At 41.9% G+C, this 24,873-nt stretch overlaps 1 protein-coding gene across 1 annotated transcript; it reads left to right on the forward strand.

Annotated features, from left to right (window-relative positions):
• The first annotated feature begins 1,999 nt into the window (after positions 1–1,999).
• On the forward strand, positions 2,000–23,438 carry LOC124039610 (clavesin-1-like). Its single transcript, XM_046355764.1, has 6 exons — positions 2,000–2,544; positions 5,037–5,608; positions 6,548–6,722; positions 13,808–13,918; positions 14,477–14,709; positions 22,669–23,438. Exons 2-6 carry the CDS (start codon positions 5,220–5,222, stop codon positions 22,748–22,750), a joined length of 990 nt encoding a protein of 329 aa, XP_046211720.1. The 5' UTR covers positions 2,000–2,544; positions 5,037–5,219; the 3' UTR covers positions 22,751–23,438.
• The last annotated feature ends 1,435 nt before the right edge of the window (positions 23,439–24,873 follow it).

Below are 24,873 nucleotides of genomic sequence, written 5' to 3' on the forward strand. Positions count from 1 at the left end.
AGTTAGCGCAATCAAATAGAATGCACAAATGTGAATGTACCTTGATCGGTTTCAAAATAACTTTGACCATTCATAGAAAATATTTAGCATTGTAATACTCTCACATACAAACCTCTTTCCACAGTGAGCCTGACTTGAATCAGTTTATCTAATCCCCCTGATTCCACTCCACACAATTATGTCCCAGCATCCTCTAGGTTCAGGTTATCAATGCTCATAGTGAAGACTCTTCTCTCTGTGTTTTCATATAGCGCATATCTCCCTTTATAAGTTAATACTGGACTCTGGTTAGGGACCTTTAAGGTTTTCATGAGAATTTCAATTCCTTAATCTCCTTTTAAGAGGCACTTTGGGAATGCCTCAGAGTCCTGTTCACAAGTACGGTTGATATGAGTGTTTCCTCCCTCCATACCTCTCCATGTGATGAACCCTGACTCCACTGAGACCCCAGCTACACAAGGAACACACAGAAACACATAAGTTCACAATCAGATTATCAGTAATGTAACCTTGTCTCCAAGGACATCCTCTAAACCATGGTGGTATGACAGAGGGACTTTCTTAATTAGCAGACATTTTCTGCACTTTCTGGGTGTCACACTGAAACAAGCAGGGTCAGATGATTTTTTAAATGAAATATATACTGTATATATTATATATACAGTATATATTAAATATGTAATAAATATATATATATATATTTTTACTGCAACGCCAACCACAGGAGCATTCAGGGGCCCGCTCCCAATGAGTGTAGACCCTGCTGCTGCAGGCTGTTTTTAAGCATTCTTATATTGGTAAGGTCAACTGCAAGGCTCAGGGCTGCATATGGCTTTCACTGCTACTCTATCAAACTGGACCAGAGCTGCTCATTTTGGACTCTATCCAACTCAATCTGTATTATTTATTTAACAACCCCCCCCCCCCTTTTTGTTGAACATGTCAGTTTGTGTTGATGTTTTTTTTTGTCAAACCCGTAAAAAATATATATTGACAAAAAAATACACAAAGAAAAAGAGAACTTACCTTTGACTACCTCCAGTCTGATTTCTGTAGCGACGTCCGTCAAGATTCTCCTCACTGTGCACCAGTATGCCCCAGCGTCTTCTAGGGTCAGGTGACATTTAAAGTGAAGAATCTTCTCTTTGTGTCACCATACAGAGAGAACCTGCCTTTCTCAGTGTGGCGAACACCACATTGAGTTTTAACTAGAATATCAGAGTAGTTCGAGTAGTTATCGTACCCACGGCCATAGTGGCACCTGATCTCTGCCTCTCATCCCTCATATCCAGATGCAAAGATCCGACCCATAATAGACGAACTCCACACAGCAGCTGGAGAGAGATCACAAGTTCACATCAGACACAGAACTGCCCTTTAGTTACTAGCTGCTTCAGCACAAAGAACAATAAGTGAAAAGCAACAGCAAATCTAATGTGTTTAGCAACTGACAGTGTCCATTCAGTGTGCTTCAAATAAGCTTTACTGTATGCTCTGTAGCTATGATGATGAACTCACCAGAGAGGAGGCTAAGGAGCACACTTTGAAGACTTTTCATGATGAACTGCTGCCCTCAGCCTAAAATGACTTTAAGCTGCTGTCTCCTGTAGCTCACCAGTTAGGGTTAAGGTACTCTTACTTCTTCTTAGTTAGAGTAGGTTTCAAGAAAGAAAATCCTATTTTGAAAAATGGCACGTTTGAAGTATATTTGGAATTGACTTAATTTAAATGGCATTGACCCTAACTCATGATTAGATCTATATGGTCCCAAGTAGACTAACCTATCCTTTATACTTTAATAAAGTATAGTATGCTTATTCTGGCATTGTACAATAGGCTATAATAAGTTGCATTAGGCCTAGTGAAAAGGCAAAGATTATAGGCTTATTTGTCAAATGTGAAAAAAATCCACTGTGCTTGAACTGGACATGGGATGCGATGCGCGCGTCCTTCAGAAACCATATTCTAACCAACTGGGCGCAATTGCCGCGAACGGAACTGATGGAGACTACGTACATGTTTTATTGGAGACTTGAAAAGACCTATTGGATGAAAATAGCCTATGGTTTACGTCGTGAAAATGGTGTGATACTTTGCGGCACACGGAATTGAGCACCGCGGGTGATTCCCCACCTCTGTGAGTCTCCATCACTATATCTTCTCAGTTTGTCTCGTATTCGTCCTCCAGGCAGAGTGCGTACAACCCTCATCGAAGCAGACACAGCCGCGCATGGCCGCCAATCTGTTCCGTTTATGGGGCACAGCATCTTTTCAGGCAGCCTACACCGTAGAATACATTCAGACAACGCAGTCCTTTAGGCAACAGGATTTCAAATACATTTTTTTACTTGATAGCCTTTCAAGGAAATATTATATTTTTCTTTATTTACGTTTTCCTGGCCAACTGGATAAAAATAGGCTATATATTATTTATTGAAACTCCTTTATGGCCAGTATTTATCAATATCAATGGAATGATACGTCTGCTGTGCAGTCCTGCGCTTCATCGGATACCTGGCTGGTTTTACAGGGCGTGGTGTTCATGTAAGTATTACATTTATCTCAATGTGGATTTATAACATTTGTATATACAAAGTGTTTATCAATATGTGGCAGGTTTTCTTTGGGGTATATGGCAGTTTGTCCTGATTCACATTGTGGTCGGTGCGGTACGTCATGTAACGCAATTAATCCGTGAACGGCTGATGGAATAGGACTTTATGTTATTGAGCAATGGCATAATATTTGGCATGTTATTCCCTATTGTATCTCTGAATAGCAAGGGAGATGAGGTAATGTTTCATAAATAAATAAACAGGGAGAGGCCCTCGCAGCGTTTGACCCGTAATTGGTGAGCATCACAGTCACAGAGAACCTGCTTGGACCAGCAGGCAATCTAATGTAATGGCATTCGATTGGCTAGGTCAGTCTTGCTAAATCAAATGTCAAATTTAAATAAATAGCAAATAACACCATTGTGATTTTATTACCGATTATGATTATCACTATTAAAACATAATACATGAATAACCTCTGTATACAGTGCATTCAGAAAATATTCAGACCCCTTAACTTTTTTCACATTTTGTTACTTTACAGCCTTATTCAAATATGGGTTAAAAAAAATTCAAACCTCAAATCTACACACAATACTCCATAATGAGAAAGTGAAAACACATTTTTATAAATGTTTGCAAATGTATAAATAAATAAATATAAATAAAAAACAGAAATACTTTGTTACATAAGTATTCAGACCCTTTGCTATGAGACTCAAAATTGAGTTTAGGTGCATGTTGTTTCTACAACTTGATTGGTCATGATTTGGAAAGGCACATGTGTCTATATGAGGTCCCACAGTTGACAACACCTGTCAGATCAAAAACCAAGCCATGAGATCGAAGGAATTGTACGTAGAGCTCTGAGACAGGATTGTGTCGAGGCACAGATCTGGGGAAGGGCACCAAAACATTCCTGCAGCATTGAAGCTCCCTAGGAACACAGTGGCCTCCATTCTTAAATGGAAGAAGTTTGGAACCACCAAGACTCTTCCTAGAGCTGGCTGTGGAGATGGTTGTCCTTCTGGAACGTTCTCCCATCTCTGCAGCACTCCACCAATCAGGCTTTTATGGTAGAATGGCCAGACGGAAGCTACTCCTCAGTAAAAGGCACATGACAGCCCACTTGGAGTTTGCCAAAAGGCAATCACCTAAATTACTCTTAGGCAATGAGAAACAAGATTCTCTGGTCTGATGAAACCAAGATAAAACTATTTGGCCTGAGGTACTGAGTATTGAGGTATCCTTGATGAAAACCTGCTCCAAAGCGCTCAGGACCTAAGATTGGGGGCAAAGGTTCACCTTCCAACAGGGCAATGACTCTAAGCACACAGCAAAGACAACGCAGGAGTGGCTTCGGCACAAGTCTCTTAATGTCCTTGAGTGGCCCAGCCAGAGCCCAGACTTGAACGCGATCGAACATCTCTGGAGAGACCTGAAAATAGCTGTGATGCAACGCTCCCCTTCTAACCTAACAGAGCTCGAGAGGATCTGCAGAAAAGAACTGGAGAAACTCCCCAAATGCAGGTGTGCCAAGCTTGTAGCGTCATACCCAAGGAGACTCGAGGCTGTAATCGCTGCCAAAGGTACTTCAACAAAGTATTGATTATAGGGTCTGAATACTTACGTAAATGTGATATTTCAGTTTCTTCTTATTATTATTTTTGAAACATTTCTAAACCTGTTTTTGATTTGTCATTATTGGGTATTGTGTGTAGATTAATGAGGGAAACAAACAATGTAATATATTTTAGAATAAGGCTGTAACGTAACAAAATGTGCAAAAAGTGAAGGTGTCTGAATACTTTCCGAATGCACTGTATTTTCATAATATTTGTGTTTTTCACAGTGTAAAATCCATATCTGATAGGCTTATTGTTGGTAGGAAAAATGCACTGCCTGTTATATTTGATCTCTGACCTGAAAACGATGCACAAGAAAATGTAGCCCATGGGTTTGTCCATGATGTCCGCAATACCCGCCTTCTCAACTTGAACAGTGTATGCTCTTGAAATCGTCAGCCCTTATGCATTTCCCAAACCAGGGCCTTGTTCGACCACTTTAAAAATGTAACCTTTCTTTGTCCTTTCCTTGGAACATTTACTGATCTGACCTAATTGGATCTGTGATAGATATGAAGTGGAACAAATATTTTCTCCTATCCAGTTGTGTTGGATCAGTGCTTAGCCAAATGGATGTATTAGGATCCCCATTAACCGACGCCAATGGTGATAGCTAGTCTTACTGAGGTCCGACATATAACGAAAAAGACATTACAGACAAAAGACTTTACAATTTACATACATGGAAAAACATTAACATGTAATGTGTGTGCATCTATCAGTTACACATACAGTACATGTCAGAACATACACACAACAAGTAGGCCTATTCTAAAGAAGAGAAGAAGGAAGGATGAATGTTTTTAGTCTACTGGTGGACCAGTTACTCTAAATCTTCCATATCTTTTCTTCATAGGCTAAACACTACAGGTGACACAGCTCAGGAGGTGGTGTACTGGAGAGACGCGTGTGCCGGTGAGACGCCACCAAAAATGTACAGAACAGAAATCAAGACTGTTTACTAAGGAGATCTCTACAATAATATTTAGCCAAAACCCAGATATAGAGAGAGTGTGAACTTGACTAAAGCCAAAAAAACATGACTCACTTGCAAGCGGGCCTGAGCTCCGAGACCACAGAGAAAGCTCGTCAGGAGCTCAACGAGAACCCTGACACCCTCCATGCGGACATCCAGCAGGTGCGCGACATGATCGTGACACGGCCCGACATCGGCTTCCTGCGCACGGACGACGACTTCATCCTGAGGTTTCTGCGGGCGCGCAAGTTCAACCAGGCAGAGACCTTCCGGCTCCTGGCCCAGTATTTTCAATTCCGCCAGCAGAACCTGGACATGTTCCAGAGCTTCAAGGTGGACGACCCGGGGATCAAGAGGGCTCTGATGGACGGCTTCCCAGGTGTCCTGGAGACTCCGGATCAGCATGGCCGGAAGATACTCATCCTATTTGCTTCCAACTGGGACCAGGGAAGGTGAGTTTTACAGATATTTTAGAAGGCACATTTGTCTCACTGAAGTGGCTTCTTTGATGTAATTGTTCCATTAATCAAGTAAACAATTGTACTGTAGCTTCTGATCGATACTGATTTGATAGAATACTTTAAAAATCATATGTTGGAACTAAACAGCAAAACAATAACCACTCTCTTGCCCAAAGACTTTACTCCGGCCCTTTTCTGGCCCACTCAATGGTCAGACCCAGCAGACCCGGGACAGAAGTAATTTAATTATTGTAATAGTCTTGATACAGAACAGTGCTGGATTGTCCTGGATTGAATTATTGTAATAATCTTGGTACAGAACAGTGCTGGATTGTCCTGGATTTAATTATTGTAATAGTCTTGATACAGAACAGTGCTGGATTGTCCTGGATTGAATTATTGTAATAGTCTTGATACAGAACAGTGCTGGATTGTCCTGGATTTAATTATTGTAATAGTCTTGATACAGAACAGTGCTGGATTGTCCGGGATTTAATTATTGTAATAGTCTTGATACAGAACAGTGCTGGATTGTCCTGGATTGAATTATTGTAATAGTCTTGGTACAGAACAGAGCTGGATTGTCCTGGATTGAATTATTGTAATAGTCTTGATACAGAACAGAGCTGGATTGTCCTGGATTGAATTATTGTAATAGTCTTGATACAGAACAGTGCTGGATTGTCCTGGATTGAATTATTGTAATAGTCTTGATACAGAACAGTGCTGGATTGTCCTGGATTGAATTATTGTAATAGTCTTGATACAGAACAGTGCTGGATTGTCCTGGATTGAATTATTGTAATAGTCTTGGTACAGAACAGTGCTGGATTGTCCTGGATTGAATTATTGTAATAGTCTTGATACAGAACAGTGCTGGATTGTTCTGCATTGTATCCCAATCTGATGTATCTTTCTCTCTCTGTGAAGGAGCTCTTTCACAGACATCCTCCGAGCCATCCTCCTCTCCCTGGAGGTTCTCATAGAGAACCAAGAACTCCAGATCAACGGCTTCATCTTGATCATCGACTGGAGTAACTTCTCCTTCAAGCAGGCATCCAAGCTCACGCCCAACATTCTCAAACTGGCAATTGAAGGCCTGCAGGTAGGCGTGACCAGGGTTGTGTTCAGTATACATTAAACAGAACAAAACGGTCTGAAACAGAGTGAGGCGCTACAGTATCTGAACATGTCCAATAAGAAACGCTACATTTCACGTTGCTATGGTGTGCCCTAATGATCACCACCCAGCACTGACTGGGTTGAATCGACCCAAAGTAGATAAATGTAGTTAAGTAATCAGCATTAAGGTGAATTAGATCATGGTTGCATTGGACAGTTGGATTGTACTCTCTTACCTCTATAATTGGTTAGCTGTAGAGAGAAAATGTGGAAAGTGATGGGTATCATCAGCACCTATTGTCCTGATCATATAAGTGCCTGTTCTGAATGTTGAAATGAAGATGGATTTTATGGTTTAATGTGTCTCTATGCTCTGGTCTGAATATTCAATCCAAGTCTATTCCACTGGACTTTTGGACAATTGCAATTTGACACATGCAATATGTGGAGCCATCACATCACATATGGCCAATTCTACAGTTAACATTTTTATTGCATAATTTCAGGGTCCTTCTTTATCAGTTCTAAGGACAGAGATAGATAGACAGTATTCTGCCTTGCAGTGCAGCGTATATGACTAAAAGTAAATAAAGATTACTCGACAATATGACGATAGTAGGCCTACATAAAGATGGGATGCCCTGTTGCTAAGTAACAAGGTAAAGCACAGTGGTTAGTGTATGCCCTGATCTCAAACGCTATGCTACTCAGAAACTGAGTGATGTGGACACATTATATGGGCCGATCAACAAGCAGACAGTGGAGATATCAGGGAATATGCTTTTTTGTCTGAATTTCATTACAAAATTGTGTTGTGTAATAGAAACACCAAATGCTTATGGCTTACGAGGGAATTATTTAGCAATGGCAATAAGTCAGAAACTGTACAATCAACTGGGTAGTAGTTTACGTCTTTGCATAAAACTATACTGAACAAAAGTATAAACAACATGCAATCATTTCTAAGATTTCACTGAGTTACTGTTCATATAAGGAAATCAGCCAATTAAAATAAGTTCATTAGTCCCTAATCTATGGATTTCACATGACTGGGAATACAGATATGCATCTGTTAGTCACAGATCCTTGCGACATGGGGCCGTGCATTATCATGCTGAAACATAAGGTGATGGCGGAAGATGAATGGCACGACAATGGGCCTCAGGATCTCATCGCGGTATCTCTGTGTATTCAAATTAACATCGATAAAATACAATTGTGTTCGTTGTCCATAGCTTATGCCTTCCCATACCATAACCCCATTGCCACCATGGGGAACTCTGTTAACAACGTTGACATCAGCAAACAGCTCGCCAACACGACTGTACTGATCACGATGGGAGACAGAGAACTGGTTTCAAGCACAGGGCACAGCAGGTGTTTATTTGTAAAGGACCACAGGAGGAGGCAGGTAGCTAGGTCCAGGGGCAGGCAGAAGGTCATACACAGGGGGTCCAAAAAGGCAACAGTATAGGCAGGGAAAAGACAAGTAACGTAGTCCGGGAGATCAGGCAATAGGTTGATAACAGGAAATCCAATAGGCTAAAGTACAGGCAGGGAATAGGCAAAAGCCGTCGTTAGTGAGGCAGACGAAAACTATCATACACGTGAGGTTAATTTACGGGTAAAAACAGAGCTCCGAATGGAAGTGTGTCACAAAACCAACAATACCTCACAATGACGGGGTGCAAAGAACTAAACTAAATAGTGTGTGATACTGACATATAGGTGTGTGAACAGGTGATCAGAATTCAGGTGATTGGGATCTGACGAGTGCGCTGCGTTCAGGGGATCTATGTGTTAGAGAGTGTGAGCTGGAAAGTGAGCTGCGTTCAGGGGATCTACATGTTTGAGAGTGTGAGCTGGAAAGTGGGCTGGAAAGTGAGCTGCGTTCAGGGGATCTACGTGTTTGAGAGTGTAAATTGGAAGCAGACATTACAACTAGACAATACACGCTACGCTGTCTGTCATCTGCCCGGTACAGTTGAAACCGGGAATTATCCGTGAAGAGCACACCTCTCCAGCATGCCAGTGGCCATCAAAGGTGAGCATTTGCCAACTGAAGTCAGTGACGACGCCGTACTGCAGTCAGGTCAAGACCCTGGTGAGTAAGAAAAGCACGCAGATGAGCTTCCCTGAAACAGTTTCTGACAGTTTGTTCAGAAATGTTTCTGTTGTGTAAACCCACAATTTTATCAGCTGTCCGGATGTCTGGTCTCAGACAATTCTGCAGGTGAAGAAACTGGATGTGGAGGACCTGGGCTGGCGTAGTTACACATGGTCTGCGGTTGTTAGGCCAGTTGGACGTACTGCCAAATTCTCTAAAACAACGTTGAAGCAGCTTAAATCAAATTAAATCAAATTTTATTGGTCACATACACATGGTTAGCAGATGTTATTGCGAGTACAGCGAAATGCTTGTGCTTCTAGTTCCGACTGTGCAGTACTATCTAACAGTAATCTAACAATTCCACAACAACTACCGAATAATAATATGTACATATAAATATATGGATGACTGATGACCGAGTGGCATAGGCAAGACGCAATAGATGGTATAAGATACAGTATATACACGAGATAAGTAATGCAAGATATGTAAACATATGTAAACATTATTCAAGTGGCATTATTCAAGTGGCCAATGATTTCAAGTCTATATGAGGGCAGCAGCCTCTCTGTGTCAGTGATGGCTGTTTAATAACAGTATTATGGCCTTGAAATAGAATATGTTTTTCAGTGTTTCGGTCCCAGCTTTGATGCACCTGTACTGACCCGCCTTCTGGATGGTATCGGGGTGAACAGGCAATGGCTTGGGTGGTTGTTGTCCTTGATGATCTTTTTGGCCTTCCTGTCCTGTAGGTGTCCTGGAGGGCAGGTACTTGCCCCCGGTGATGCATTGTGCAGACCGCACCACCCTCTGGAGAGCCTTGCGGTTGTGGGTGGTGCAATTGCCATACCAGGCGATGATACAGCCCGAGAGGATGTTCTCAATTGTACATCTGTAAAAGTTTGTGAGGGTTTTAGGTGACGAGGCAAGTTTCTTCAGCCTCCTGAGGTTGAAGAGGCAAAGTTGCGCCTTCTTCACCACACCATCAGTGTGGGTGGACCATTTCAGTTTATCCAAGATGTGTACACCAAGGAACTTAACACTTCTCCACCTTCTCCACTGCTGTCCCGTCGATGTGGATGGGGGGGGGGATGCTCCCTCTGCTTTTTCCTGAAGTCCACAATCATCAACTTTGTTTTGTTGATGTTGAGTGAGAGGTTGTTTTCCTGAAACCACACTCCGAGTGCCCTCACCTCCTCCCTGTAGGCTGTCTCATCGTTGTTGGTAATCAAGCTTAACATTGAGCTTGGAGGGTACTATGGTGTTGAATGCTGAGCTGTAGTCAATGAACAGCATTCTTTCATAGGTATTCCTCTTGTCCAGATGGGATAGAGCAGTGTGCAGTGTGATGGCGGTTGCATCATCTGTGAACCTACTGGGGCGGTATGCAAATTGAAGTGGGTCTAGGGTGGCAGGTAAGGTGGAGGTGATATGATCCTTGAATAGTCTCTCAAAGCACAGAAGTGAGTTCTACGGGGCGATAGTCATTTAGTTGAGTTACCTTTGCCTTCTCCGGTACAGGAGCAATGGGACAGCAGACTGGGATAGGGAGAGATTGAATATGTCCGTAAACACAACAGTTAACTGGTCTGCGCATGCTCTGATGATGCAGATAGGAATGCCGTCTGGGCCGACAGCTTTGTGAGGGTTAATGCTTTCTGGATAGGGTAGATTTTAATCGTCACAATGGGTACAACATCTCCAATGCACTTCCTTATAAACTCACTCACCGAATCAGTGTATAAATTGCTGCCCGGAACATTTCCTAGTCCACGTGATTCCGTCGTGGTCAGTCGTGGTCAGTTTTGCCAAAGGTAGGTAGAGAAATTAATTTAAATTCTCTGCCATCAGCTCTGATGGACATTCCTGCAGTCAGCATGCTAATTGCATGCTCCCTAACAGGGATGTTTGGGCACCCTGACCTCAGAGATCCTTTTAATTCTCTCTTTGGTTAGGGCAGGGTGTGACTAGGGTGGGCAATCTATGTTTTCTATTTCTTTGTTGGCCTGGTATGGTTCCCAATCAGAGGCAGCTGTCTATCGTTGTCTCTGATTGGGGATCATATTTAGGCAGCCTTTTCCCACCTGGTGGGATCTTGTGTTTGTGTAGCTGCCTGTGAGCAGCCCAGAACGTCACATTTAGTTTTCTTCTGTTGTGGTGAGTTTCATGTTTATTAAACATGTGGAACTCTAAGTATGCTGTGCCTTGGTCCATTCATTCAGACGATTGTGATAGATGTAAACACATTTGTGCATAAAATTTGAGAGAATTAAGCTTTTTCTGCATGTGGAAAATGTATGGGATCTTTTATTTCAGCTCATGAAACATGGGACCAACATTTTGCATTTCTATTTTTGTTTAGTGCATATAAACTCAGCAAAAAAAGACATGTTCTTTTTTCAGGACACGGTCTTTCAAAGATAATTCCTAAAAATCCAAATAACTTCACAGATTGTCATTGTAAAGGGTTTAAACACTTTCCCATGCTTGTTCAATGAACCATAAACACATTAATGAACATGCACCTGGGGAATGGTCGGTGAGACACTAACAGCTGTCACGATCGTTATAAGGACCAAGATGCAGCGTGGTACGTTTCCATCCTTTATTTTGGAATAGAAATCTTTAAAGAACAAAACGAAGCTACTATAATGCTCACAGGCAACTATACATAGACAAGATCTCACTATCACTCCCAAACCAGCATAGAAAATAAACAGCTCTCTATGGTCAGGGCGTGACAGTACCGCCCCCCAAAGGTGCGGACTCCAACTATAGAGCCTGACTCAATAGGGGAGGGTCCGGGTGGGCATCTACCATCAAGGGCGGCTCCGGTGCGGGGCGAAGTACCCACTCCGCTCGCAGATACGTCATGCTCCATGGCGGCTCTGGTGCGTGGATCATCGCCGGAAGCTCCGGACTGTGGATCCTTGCCGGATGAACCGGACCATGGCTTTTCGCCCGGAAGAACCGGACCGTGGGTCATCGCCGGAGGCTTCGGACCGTGGATCGTCGCCGGAGGAACCGCACCGTAGATCATCGCCGGAGGCTCCGGACTGGGAAATCTCACAGGAGGCTCTGGACTGGGAACCCCTGCTGAAGGCTCTGGACTGCAGACTGTCGCAGGAGGCTCCGGACCGCCGACCATTGCTGGAGGCTCCAGACTGCGGACCGTCTCAGGAGGTTCCCGACAGCGGACCGTCTCAGGACCCTCCACAGTCTAGAGCTTCCGGCGACAGTTCCCAGTCCAGAGCTTCTGGCAACAGTTCCCAGTCCAGAGCTTCCGGCGACACTCCCCAGTCCAGAGCTTCCGGCGACGGTTCCCAGTCCAGAGCTTCCGGCTCCGGACACAGTGCGTATCACCGCATAACATGGTGCCTGAATGGTCACACGCTCCTTAAAGCGAGTGGGGGGAATTGGCTCTGGTCTGAAACCTGGCTCCGCCAACCACCCCGTGTGCCGCCCCCCAAAAAATGTTTGGGGCTGCCTCTCGTGCTTGCGTCGGGGTTGCAAACCCCGGAGTCGTTGTTGATGCTCCCTTGCTGCTTCCGTCTGCTCCCATGGAAGGCTATCCTTTCCGGCCATGATTTCTTACCACGTCCAGGATACTTTACCGTCCAAAATATCCTCCCATGTCCATGATGTCTGCTCCTCCTGGCCACTTTGCTTGGTCTGTTTGTGGTGGGATCTTCTGTCACGATCGTTATAAGGAGTGGACCAAGATGCAGCGTGGTATGTTTCCATCCTTTATTTTGGAATAGAAAACTTTAAAAAACAAAACGAACAAACAAAACGTGAAGCTACTATAATGCTCACAGGCAACTATACATAGACAAGATCCCACAAAGCACAATGGTGAAATGGCTGCCTAAATATGATCCCCAATCAGAGACAACGATAAACAGCTGTCTCTGATTGGGAACCATACCAGGCCAACATAAATCACTAATCACCTAGATGACCCTAGTCACTATCACGCCCCAACCAACATAGAAAATAAACAGACCTGTTGGATCGGAGGGGGAGGGCTTGGGCCATTCCCTCCAGAAATGTCCGGGAACTTACAGGTGCCTTGGTAGAAGAGTGGGGTAACATCTCGTATGCAAGAACTGGCAAATCTGGTGCATTCCATGAGGAGGAGATGCACTGCAGTACTTAATGCAGCTGGTGGCCACACCAGATACTGACTGTTACTTTTGATTTTGAACCCCCTTTGTTCAGCGACACATTATTCCATTTCTGTTAGTCACATGTCTGTGGAACTTGTTCAGTTTATGTCTCAGTTGTTGAATCTTATGTTCACACAAATATTTACACATGTTAAGTGTGCTGAAAATAAACACAGTTGCTGAGTTTGTTTAAAAAATAGCACTTTCACTAAAGGAAATCTTGCGAGACTCATAATCTGCTGAATGATTCAGCTTTTGTCTTAATAACTGACCCATAAGCCTTGTATTTACATGGTTTTGTCATGGGGATTGCATTGTTGATGCTACACCACAATCGTTAAAGGTGTCGATTACAAGGGTGGAATGGGCATCCCCCAGCAATGTATTGTAGCAGTATTGCACACTGTAGATGGCTAGCAGAGTTCTCAACAGCAACAGAATCAGTATCTTGGAAGCTCTGTCATGATCTTGCGCTGCTCCCCTTGGTCCCTTTTGCTGCAGGGTACTGTACTGTTCTGGCCAAAAACCTCTTCAATAAAATAATGAATGCCATTTAATTTAGCTATTATGATTAGAAGGACAGAGGAACTGGCTTAGCCTACCATTTTATCATATTATTTTCTATTAAGATTTTAACTTTTTTTTAATTATTACGCTATGGTACTTCAAGTCTCTATTGTAACTAAAATAATAGAGTTCAAAGCAAGCAGAGTTAATGAAACAACCTAATAAAATCATACTTTACTTGAGTATAACTCAACCTATATTCCCCTCCCTACTTCACTACAGGACAGCTTCCCTGCTCGCTTCGGTGGGATCCATTTTGTGAACCAGCCCTGGTATATCCACGCCATGTACACCATCATCAAGCCTTTCCTCAAGGACAAGACTAGGAAAAGGGTAATTGCCTTTTTCACTACTTCAGTTACATTCTCTGTGCCCTACCCTTTTCTCTCCACCCCTTTGTAACTGTTGCATTATATTGAGTGGTTAAGCTCAGGACTGGTAGAGGTGGAACACTACTGAGCTAACAAAGCCAGATAGAGAGATGTCATTAAATATCTTTGCTAGTCGAATAAAATGTAAGTTTACACAAAGGGGATATATCATTTAGTCAGCACTTCTAGAGCTAAGACGTAGTAGGAGTATTTTAGATTCACATATTTTGGGGTAGTTTCAATTTAAACTTTTCCTTAGGATAGTGCAGGTTAGATTAATGGAAAAACGTAAAGATATTTTGTAATACAGCTTCTAGCGTCAAATGTTTGGAGGGGTGTCTGATGACACTGGTTAAAAATAAGAAGGGTAAGTAAGAAATCAACAATTTGAGATAGTTATGAAATGTATTGGCCAGGGCTCCCTTGAATAAATTTGAACACCAGATAAATAAATACATTAAATAAACAAATGTCAATACAAATTTAAATCAATCAGATTTTTAAAAATTCTTCCCAACAGATTTTCCTCCACGGGAACAACCTCAACAGTTTACACCAGCTTATCCTACCCGATTGTCTGCCGTCCGAGTTTGGTGGCACGCTGCCGCCCTATGACATGGGCATCTGGGCACGGACCCTCTTAGGGCCCAACTACAACGACGAGACGGAGTACACACTCACCTACGACGCCCTCCATGTCAAAGGGAGCTATGGTGGCGGAGATAAGGAATGTGCCAACAAACTTCTGAAAAGGTGAGCTACAGAAAAGGTTGCAAAATTCCAGGAATTTTTCAGCTGGAAAATATCCATCGGAATATATGGGATATGGGGGGATATAAAAGATTTGGGTAAATATTCCCCTTTTCTGCAACACTAGCTATAGTATAGTAATGCAAGAAGTTAACAAAAAGCGAAACAGAAAGTTAGAGAACACAAACGGATCAATCCAGTGTCTCGCTGACATCCTTCTTCATTAGTATCGACCGATTGTTTGAAGTCTGCCAGAGCAATTACGCAGTCTACAGACTTTCAGATAATGACCTCTATGGGGCTGACCACTGACCAGTGGCTCGTGTGAATCCTCAGAAATACCCATTTAAGTCCGAGGTGATCATTAGGCCTGAGTCTTGCCCACTACTGTCCTTCAAACAGCTCACTCAGTCAGAGACCCACTGCAGTTTGACATTCACCCCCCCCCCAGCTAAAAAAACAATTTCCTTTTAGGTTCAGAGCTTTTCGAAATTGTACCCTTTTACAAGTTAAATGTGTATCTATAAAACACTGAACATGAAAACAGTATACAGTATTGTATATGGAGTCTCTGTCCTCAAGCAAAAGGGAATGTCAGAGAGAGAGAGTAGTCATTAAAATAGACAAACCTCCTCCACGGTAGCAGGCCGCATGCACGATTCTCTTCCTCTGCAATCAACAGAAAGTCATGTAGGATCAGGTCTCAGGAGAGCAGGCTTCTCGGAATTGATATAATTAAAAAAGCACTTAAGAGACCTTCTCATTGACCCCGGCCAGTGTCTGCTCCAATCCCAGGGATCCCCAGTCTCATTTGCTTGCCACGCTCCCCCTAATTAGGAGCCTAACTCAGGGGACAGCATCTGGAGGGGACGGGCCTGGATGGGGGATTGGTGCAGAGAGCATGAACCTCCCTCTCATAATGGATAGGATAGATGGGGACTCCATCTATGTGGCCAAGCTTTAAAGTCAAAATTGACTGTATTGTGAAAGTTTATGAATACAGAAAGTATCTTTGATGTCTTAGTTAAAGGTTAGAGGTAGGCACATGGTCAGGAGTATGGTTGAGTTTTGGGTTCATTTTCAAATCAGATTTTTTGTTGTTGATATCTTGTCATACTGGTGATAGTGACAACCATCGATAAGGGATACTGGGAACGCTTGTGTGTTATTGGTCATCTGAGATCGTCCTCAGAGCATCCAGTGAAGAAATACCAGCCATGATTGTTGACATGTCATGAACCTACTGATGGCCATGATCGGATGGCTAAGGAAGATTATTGACAATTGGGTCAATTGTGGGTTTGTTGAATATTGTTAGTGTTTAGTGTTGTATCAGATCTAGGAGGTTGCGTTAGCCTTTGATGGCTGCTGTTTCACTTCAGTGTGGAGTAGGGCTGGGCGGTAACCATACTTTACTAAACTCAGCAAAAAAAGAAACGTCCCTTTTTCAGGACCCTGTCTTTCAAAGATAATTAATAAAAATCCAAATAACTTCACAGATCTTCATTGTAAAGGGTTTTAGCACTGTTTATCCCATGCTTGTTCAATGAATTATAAACCATTAGTGAACATGCACCTGTGGAACGGTCGGTAAGACACTAACAGCTTACAGACGGTAGCTAATTAAGGTGACAGTTATGAAAACTTAGGACACTAAAGAAGCCTTTCTACTGACTCTGAAAAACACCAAAAGAAATATGCCCAGGGTCCCTGCTCATCTGTGTGAACGTGCCTTAGGCATGCTGCAAGGAGGCATAAGGACTGCAGATGTGGTCAGGACAATAAATTGCAATGTCTGTATAGTGAGACACCTAAGACAGCGCTACAGGGAGACAGGATAGACAGTTGATCGTCCTCGCAGTGGCAGACCACGTGTAACAACCCCTGCCCAGGATCGGTACATCCGAACATCACACCTGCGGGACAGGTACAGGATGGCAACAACAGCTGCCCAAGTTACACCAGGAACGCACAATCCCTCTATCAGTGCTCAGACTGTCCGCAATAGGATGAGAGAGGCTGGACTGAGGGCTTGTAGGCCTGTTGTAAGGCAGGTCCTCACCAAACATCACCGGCAACAACGTCACCTATGGGCACAAACCCATCGTCACTGGACCAGACAGGACTGGCAAAAAGTGCTCTTCACTGACGAGTCGCAGTTTTGTCTCACCAGAGGTGATGGTCGGATTCGTGTTTATCATCGAAGGAATGAGCGTTACACCGAGGCCTGTACTCTGGAGCGGGATCGATTTGGAGGTGGAGGGTCTGTCATGGTATGGGGTGGTGTGTCACAGCATCATCGGACTGAGCTTGTTGTCATTGCAGGCAATCTCAACGCTGTGCGTTACAGGGAAGATCTCTTCCTCTCTCACGTGGTACCCTTCCTGCAGGCTCATCCTGACATGACCCTCCAGCATGACAATGCCACCAGCCATACTGCTTGTTCTGTGCGTGATTTCCTGCAAGACAGGAATGTCAGTGTTCTGCCATGGCCAGCGAAGAGCCCGGATCTCAATCCCATTGAGCACGTCTAGGATCTGTTGAATCTGAGGGTGAGGGCTAGGGCCATTCCCCCTAGAAATGTCCGGAAACTTGCAGGTGCCTTGGTAGAAGAGTTGCGTAACATCTCACAGCAAGAACTGACAAATCTGGTGCATTCCATGAGGAGGAGATGCACTGGAGTACTTAATGCAGCTGGTGGCCACACCAGATACTGACTGTTACTTTTGATTTTGATGCCCCCTTTGTTCATGGACACATTATTCCATTTCTATTAGTTACGTCTGTGGAACTCATTCAATTTATGTCTCAGTTGTTGAATCTTGTTATGTTCTTACAAATATTTACTCATGTTAAGTTTCCTGAAAATAAATGCAGTTGACAGTGAGAGGACATTTCTTTTTTTGTTGAGTTTATATACCGGTATTGATGCAAGGACCGATTTGGGTTTTTACTTGACCTATAATGGTATTTGAATGTTTGGTTTGTTAAATGTGATACACCGTGTGTAACGTCCATTTGCATAGTTTGCTCCGCTATTTGAGTCATCCTTCTCCTTTCTCTCCATGCCATTTTCGAGACCTAGTCCCACCCCGTCAATCAAGGAGTGCATTTGCTGCTTGACCACGAGACACTTTCATTCAGTCTGCATGGTCAATGCAGCACATGCAACAATGTTGATGACAACGATGTTGTTTCCACTTTGATCTTAATATAAATCCACAAGCATTCTATAATTATAATATTAGTTTGCAAACAGCTAGTTTGTATTTTCTTAGCAAGTTAAGCTACATCGTGTTAGCCACTAATGCTAATCACTAGTTAGCTGGCTAACTAGCTAATAAAAGTACTAAGTCAGAGCAAACGTAGCTAGCTAATACAGCCCTTATACCACTGCTAGTGGAGGCCTAAATCAGCATGTTGTTTGTGCAACAGTATCTTCGAAATCAAAGAGGAATAGGCAAAGCATGAATATGTTGGCTAAATGAATAAAGATTTAATGTAGCCAAAGATTATAGGGTCCCCTAGGAAACACTGAACATCACTGATTCCTACCCTGTCACAATAATTCATCCATAACATTTTCATTCGCTGTCATGTCAAACAACACTATATTCAAAGTAGCCCACTATTATTTATATTTTAACTATAGAATTAGAATTTATATTATAGAATTTCCCCTTTTGTTCTCTAGCAAGTGGGAGGCCAATGACATCACAGATTACCATCAGACCAACCCCTTGAATGCCCTTTCTCCTTGAAGTTTGCAGTTGTTTGTGTGTGTACTTAACTTAATTATACTTCCAATATGACTTCTCAATGGTAAAAGTTTTTTTTTAAATTGCTGGAGGATGTCTCTAATTATTATACTTAAAAAAAAATTAATCTGATTTTTTTTTCTACTGATCTACACAACCTACTCCATATTTTCAAAGTGATAGAAAAATTATAGAACATTTCCAAATGAATAAAACATGGATTGTGTATTTCTTCACAACCACAGAGTTAATACTTTGTAGAAGCAGCTTTGGCAGCCATTACAGTTGTGAATCATTTTGATTAAGATTCTACCATCTTTGCACTACTCTTACACGGAACCCAAACCGGCTGCGCGCATGCACCATCATGCTCCATCGTGCATACATTATTTTGTCCCCCCACACCAAACGCGATCACGACACACAGATTCAAATATCAAAACAAACTCTGAACCAATTATATGAATTGCACTTGCTAGCCAATTTGTCCTATTTAGTTAGCTTGCTGTAGCTAGCTAATCTTTCCTGGGATATAAACATTGAGTTGTTATTTTACCTGAAATGCACAAGGTCCTCTACTCCAATAATTAAACCACACATAAAACGGTTAACCAAATCGTTTCTAGTCATCTCTCTTCCGTCCAGGCCTTTTCTTCTCTTGACTTTATATTGCGATTGGCAACTTTTATAAATTAGGTGCATTACTGCCTCTGACCTTGTTTGTCTTTCAGTCACCCACGTGGGTATAACCAATGAGGAGTTGGCACGTGGGTACCTGCTTCAATAAACCAATGAGGAGATGGGATAGGCAGGACTTGCAGCGCGATCTGCGTCAGAAATAGAACTGATTTCTATTTTAGCCCTTGGCAACGCAGACGTTCATTGGCGTGCGTGAGCAGTGTGAGTGCAATAATTGAATAACATAGATTTCTGAATTTATTTTGCGACGCGAGCGGTGTCGTCAACCTGTTAGGGCAACATACAGTATATCCATTGTTTTTTCTCGCTCCAAAATTGCTCAAGCTCAATACATGTGGTTGGGGATCATTGTTGGACAGCAATATTCAAACAATGTCTTTGATTTTCAAGCAGATCTAAGTCAGGAATGTGACTACACGATTCAGGAATACTTAATAATTAAGGTATCCAGAAGACTGAGACACGATTTCTTCAGACTTTTTTCCTCAGACTTTGTAACCCATAACAGGATGCCTACACCACAAATACTTGAAAATATTGAGGATCAACAACATTGCATTCACTATACATTACTGGCCTTTATGACTGTAACGGTTTTCTAGGTGTGGTGAAGGAGAGTCGGACCAAAACGCAGCGTGTAGATTACATTCATGTTTAATGAAAAAACACACGTAAACACAAATCAATACAAAAAACCGTAACGAAAACCGAAACAGCCTAAACTGGTGCAAACTAACAGTAGCTAGTTACAAGGACACTAAGGACAATCACCCACAAAACAACCAAAGAATATGGCTGCCTAAATATGGTTCCCAATCAGAGACAACAATAAACACCTGACTCTGATTGAGAACCACTCCAGACAGCCATAGACTCTGCTAGATCACCCCACTATATACCAAAACCCCAAGACAAAACACACCACAATACAAAAACCCCATGCCACACCCTGGCCTGACCCAATACATAAAGATAAACACAAAATACTTCGACCAGGGCGTGACAATGACAAAGTGAATGGAAGGAAGCCTTTGTTAAAAAAAAATCAACCATTCGGTTTGCCACAAGGCTGCAAGACAACATCAATGCAAAAGAAATCTAAGCAAGCCTAAATATCTTATATTGATTGATCATTCACATGATTATTTTTTCTTACCAAGCTAAATTATCTAACATCAATAGCACATAATTCAACTCATTTGAACCTAAAAAAGGCTTAATACATGTCATTTATCTAATTTCAAGATATTTTTCTAGATATTTTACCTTAATCATTTTACTAAGGTAAAGTATTTGGAAGATTTAATTGAAGGAAGGTGTGAAGACATACACAATAAAGACATCTTAGATTTTTGATTAATTATTAATTAGGAAAATGTTATAGAATGTTTCTTTAATTTTGAAAATGTGGAGTAGGTTGTGTAGATCGATTTAATCCCTTAGATTTAATTTTAAAGCAGCCAAATGTGTAGACTTTCAGTAGGTACTGTATGTAGTATAGAATTACAGTTCCATATACATGATCTGTGAAGCATCTATAGTGAACAAAAATATAAACGCCACATGCAACAATTTCAACAATTTTACTGAATTACAGTTCATATAAAGAAATGTCAATTTAAATAAATTCATTAGTGCCTAATCTATATATTTCACATGATTGGGCAGGGGCTCAGCCAGTGGGTGGGTCTATGCCCTCCCAGGCCCAACCACTGTGGGGTCAGGTCCAGCCAATGTTTTTCCCCACAAAACTGCTTTATTACAGACAGAAATACTCTGTTTTATCAGCTGTCCGTGTGGCTGGTCTCAGATGATCCTGCAGGTGAAGAAGCCAGATGTGGTTCTGGGCTGGTGTGGTTACACATGGTCTGCGGTTGTGACGTTGGAGGCGGTAGAGAAATATCATTCAATTCCCTGGCAACAGCTCTGGTGGACATTCCTGCAGTCAGCATGCCAATTAGACGCTCCCTCAACTTGAGACGTCTGTAGCATTGTGTTGTGAGACAAAATTGCACATTTTAGTGGCCCTTTATTGTCCCCAGCACAAAGTGCACCTGTGTAATGATCATGCTGTTTAATCAGCTTCTTGATATGCCACACCTGTTAGGTGGATTGGCAAAGGAGCAATGCTCACTAACAGGGATATAAACAATTTCTACACAAAATGTGAGAAATAAGCTTTTTGTGAATGTGGAAAATATCTGAGATCTTTTATTTCAGCTCATTAAACATGGGTCCAATACTTTACATGTTGTGTTAATATTTCTTTTCAGTATACAGTATGTACACCTGGTAAATGGTTTATGGAGGCTTCATTAAGGCTCATAAGCTATACATTATGAACTTTCACTGGCATATAAGCATTTCATTTTGAATGTTGCATACATGTGCACTAAGTACACTAAATATTAGGAATCCCTTTCTAATATTGAGCTGCACCCCTTAGAACAGCCTCAATTCGTTGGGACATGGACTCCACAAGGTGTCAAATGTATTCCACAGGAATACTGGCCCATGTTGATTCCAGTGCTTCCAATGGCACGTTTGTCTTGCCCATTAACCCTCTGAATGGCACACAAACAATCCATGTCTCAATTGTCTCAAGGCTTAAAAAGCCTTATTTAACCTGTCTCTTCCTCTTCATCTACACCGATTCAAGTGACATCAATAAGGGATCATAGCTTTCACCTGGATTTTCCTGGTCAGTCCGTCATGGAACGAGCATGTGTTCTTAATGTTTTGTATACTCAACGTATATATTTCAAGCAACATTTGACTGGGTAATCATGCAATGAAAATCTCATCATCACATCAAATCTGAAAGATATTAAACCAAGCTAAATTTGGAATATCTAAATCTCAGTAGACAGAAGGACATGTTTGTCCCACCGTCTCTTTCCTTAGCAGAGAGAGCTCTGGGAAGGCTCCATTTTCATCTGCTGGTGATTTTAATCAGTGGGCTTAAAGGGGGAGATGAGGGGAGGGGAGCAGAGCGCTAAGCTCCCCCACTGGCGTTAAAGTGCTCTAAACAGCACAGCACAGAGAATCAGGGATTTAGTCTAGCCTTATCCCTATTGGATTGCCCTCCTGCGCTGGGTTGTTGAGCTCATCTTTAATGGACCAGTCATAACCTAGCATATTATGAGTATTTCCTGGTACCTAAATGAGACAACACAGGGAGGCTTTGTGTTGACGCATGGATATGAGAGTTGAGGAGTTATGTCATGCATTTTACCATTGGCAGTCAAATGTGTTTTTAGGATATAAAACAGTGTGCTATTTTACTAATCTGGATTACCCCCCCCCCCCCAAATGGTTGGTTCTCAGTTTGTGTTTAGACATAATAAGAGTTCAGTCTTGTAATGTATTATAACTGCATCATGACCACAGATACTGTATGTCTAGTTCTCTCTTTGATCAATATTACCCTGGTCCCTGCTAAACCTTCTCCATTATACTGCTGATAGTAATTACCATCTCTTACTGTTGTTGTTGTTTAACTCAGGTCCGAGTCAGCCGTGGAGCCGGGTACCCTACGGCAAGCTGACAGGGACAACACGGCACAGCCACTCCTGGCTCTGGACTGATCGCTCCGATCCGTCCACATTGTATCCAAAGCACTCTAATTTGTATTCCAACCGCACTGACTCCAAAACCCTAAACTGAACTTTGAGAAAGTCAAAAATGCAGGCACGGACCCAAAATGGAGACTAAACCCTTGTTCACATGGAGCTACTGTACTGAAAACCTCTCATCTCTTGACTGTGAGCCAGTGCCAGTTTCAAAAGCTGTGCCATCCACATTCACTGGCAAAACTATAGGTCACCAGCCATCCAAATCAATGCCGATAGGAGTAGAATGATTAAACTAATGTTTGTTTTAACAGTACCACTAGGAAAGACTGACTGGCCGAGTTAAATGTCCAAAAGCCCCGCAAACAGAATGCCAAACTACTGTATCTTACTGTTTTAGGGGCTGTCATTTCTATGAAAGTCAATATATTTCAAGATTGTATATTTATCAGGGCTACTGCACTATCAGTGTGATCTCCATCGAACCAAAATGTATTTAAGTCAACTTTAAAAGAATGTATAGGAAATGTATTTTAAGTTATGTGTTGTGTTCATTACGTGTGTGTGTGTTCAGGTTTTGTCATCGCAAATCACACAGAGGAGTATAATTTCAAATGAGATGAATCACATTATTGTTACACTATATAAATGAAGCTACCTATGTAAATAAACACAACTTTCTGTTTATGTTTAGATCACTTGACACCATTTTGACCTCATTTTTCATTTACTGAAAAGAAGCTATTTAGTTTACAATTATTCAGTGCAACTAATTACAACATACAAAATAGAATTGAAAGATGCATTACTTACTTGGCAGGCCAAGTTACAACAGATGGAACAGTTCAGTGATTTCAACACTACAAAAAGTGATAGATTCATAACAGAGTACCACAAAAGGTGAAATAATTCTCAAACGATGTGGCTTTTGTGAACGTGCTTGATTTACTACCCCATTGTAACTAAGAAACTATTTTGAAGCCAGGAGGATAACTTGAATGTGTTATCACAGCCCAAACAGAAACCCAAGACACCCATGTCCATGACAGACAGCCACACTTGGGTGAAAAGTTCATCCTTTTTTGGGCAGACAGGATGACATCCAATAGTCCTAACGAATGACTCCGACCCATGGCATTATGATATGTATACATACTCCTCTGAAGTAGGAAACGTGGGGTACATTGATGTTACCCCAGTTTCACACTCGTATTTCCTACCCGTAAGATCAGTATGAGCGGTTTTGGACATCTGAAACAGGTAGCTATGATGAGTCTTGCCATGAATTTCTTAGTTCTGAGTTTCTGATTATTCTGATAGCACATGAACTCAGCAGAATCCCACTGGACTGATTTGGACATGATTTCATTGCTGTGATGAAGCGGATTACCAACGCACAGAGAGAGTGATTAAATAACATCTAGAAGAATATGCTTCTGCATTTCTTTTTCCTTTTGAAAATCAACATTGGTCAAGCAAAGACCCCTTCTAGTCAGCTTTGCTATACCTGGAATGCAGCAGACCTGGGTGAAATGCTTTCTAATACTCAAGTATTGCCTATGTAGTGCACTTTATTTAGCTCAGACTTCTCCTCTTAGGGACTATTCCATTGTACAAGGCAAACTAAATTAAGCGCATTTGAAGTATTTGACATGTTTTTGACCCAGGTTTGGAATGCAGTGTGACAAGACTGGTGTACGGTCAACATGCTCCTGCCTAACTTTTACACAGGTAAATTAGCATTTTATAAAACATTCAAATGTTATGCACGTACAAAATATATGCCTTCAGTCAAAATGTTCATATTTGATACATTTAAGACTGTAAATACAAGCCTGTTGAGTATAACGGGCTGTGTGTGCTCCCAGGTCAAGGCACAGTTAAAAATATGTCAGTGTACAAAAATATGTTTTTTTAACAATATTAATTCTGCAATAAAAACATTCTTGGCATTGTGATGTCCCATCCATTAATCGAAAGTGACGTGCGAAAATCAAACGAGTGAAATGGAATGACCTAATAAGCAGTGTTTCTGTATTACTAAAAATAGAACCCCAAAATAAAGTAAGATGCAGATTACTGTATAAAGCTATGGAAGTAACATGAAGTTGATGCATGACCATTACATGCAATAAGAG

Source organism: Oncorhynchus gorbuscha, linkage group LG07 (assembly GCF_021184085.1).
Source record: "Oncorhynchus gorbuscha isolate QuinsamMale2020 ecotype Even-year linkage group LG07, OgorEven_v1.0, whole genome shotgun sequence".
NCBI classification, from domain to species: Eukaryota; Metazoa; Chordata; class Actinopteri; order Salmoniformes; family Salmonidae; genus Oncorhynchus; species Oncorhynchus gorbuscha.

Bases quoted from the DNA above. Each gene is read 5' to 3' on its own strand.
- LOC124039610 (XM_046355764.1), top strand. From the start codon at position 5,220: ATGACTCACTTGCAAGCGGGCCTGAGCTCCGAGACCACAGAGAAAGCT. The intron at 13,919-14,476 runs GTAATTGCCTTT...TCTTCCCAACAG, and splicing joins AGGACAAGACTAGGAAAAGG to ATTTTCCTCCACGGGAACAA. The intron at 14,710-22,668 runs GTGAGCTACAGA...TGTTTAACTCAG, and splicing joins GCCAACAAACTTCTGAAAAG to GTCCGAGTCAGCCGTGGAGC.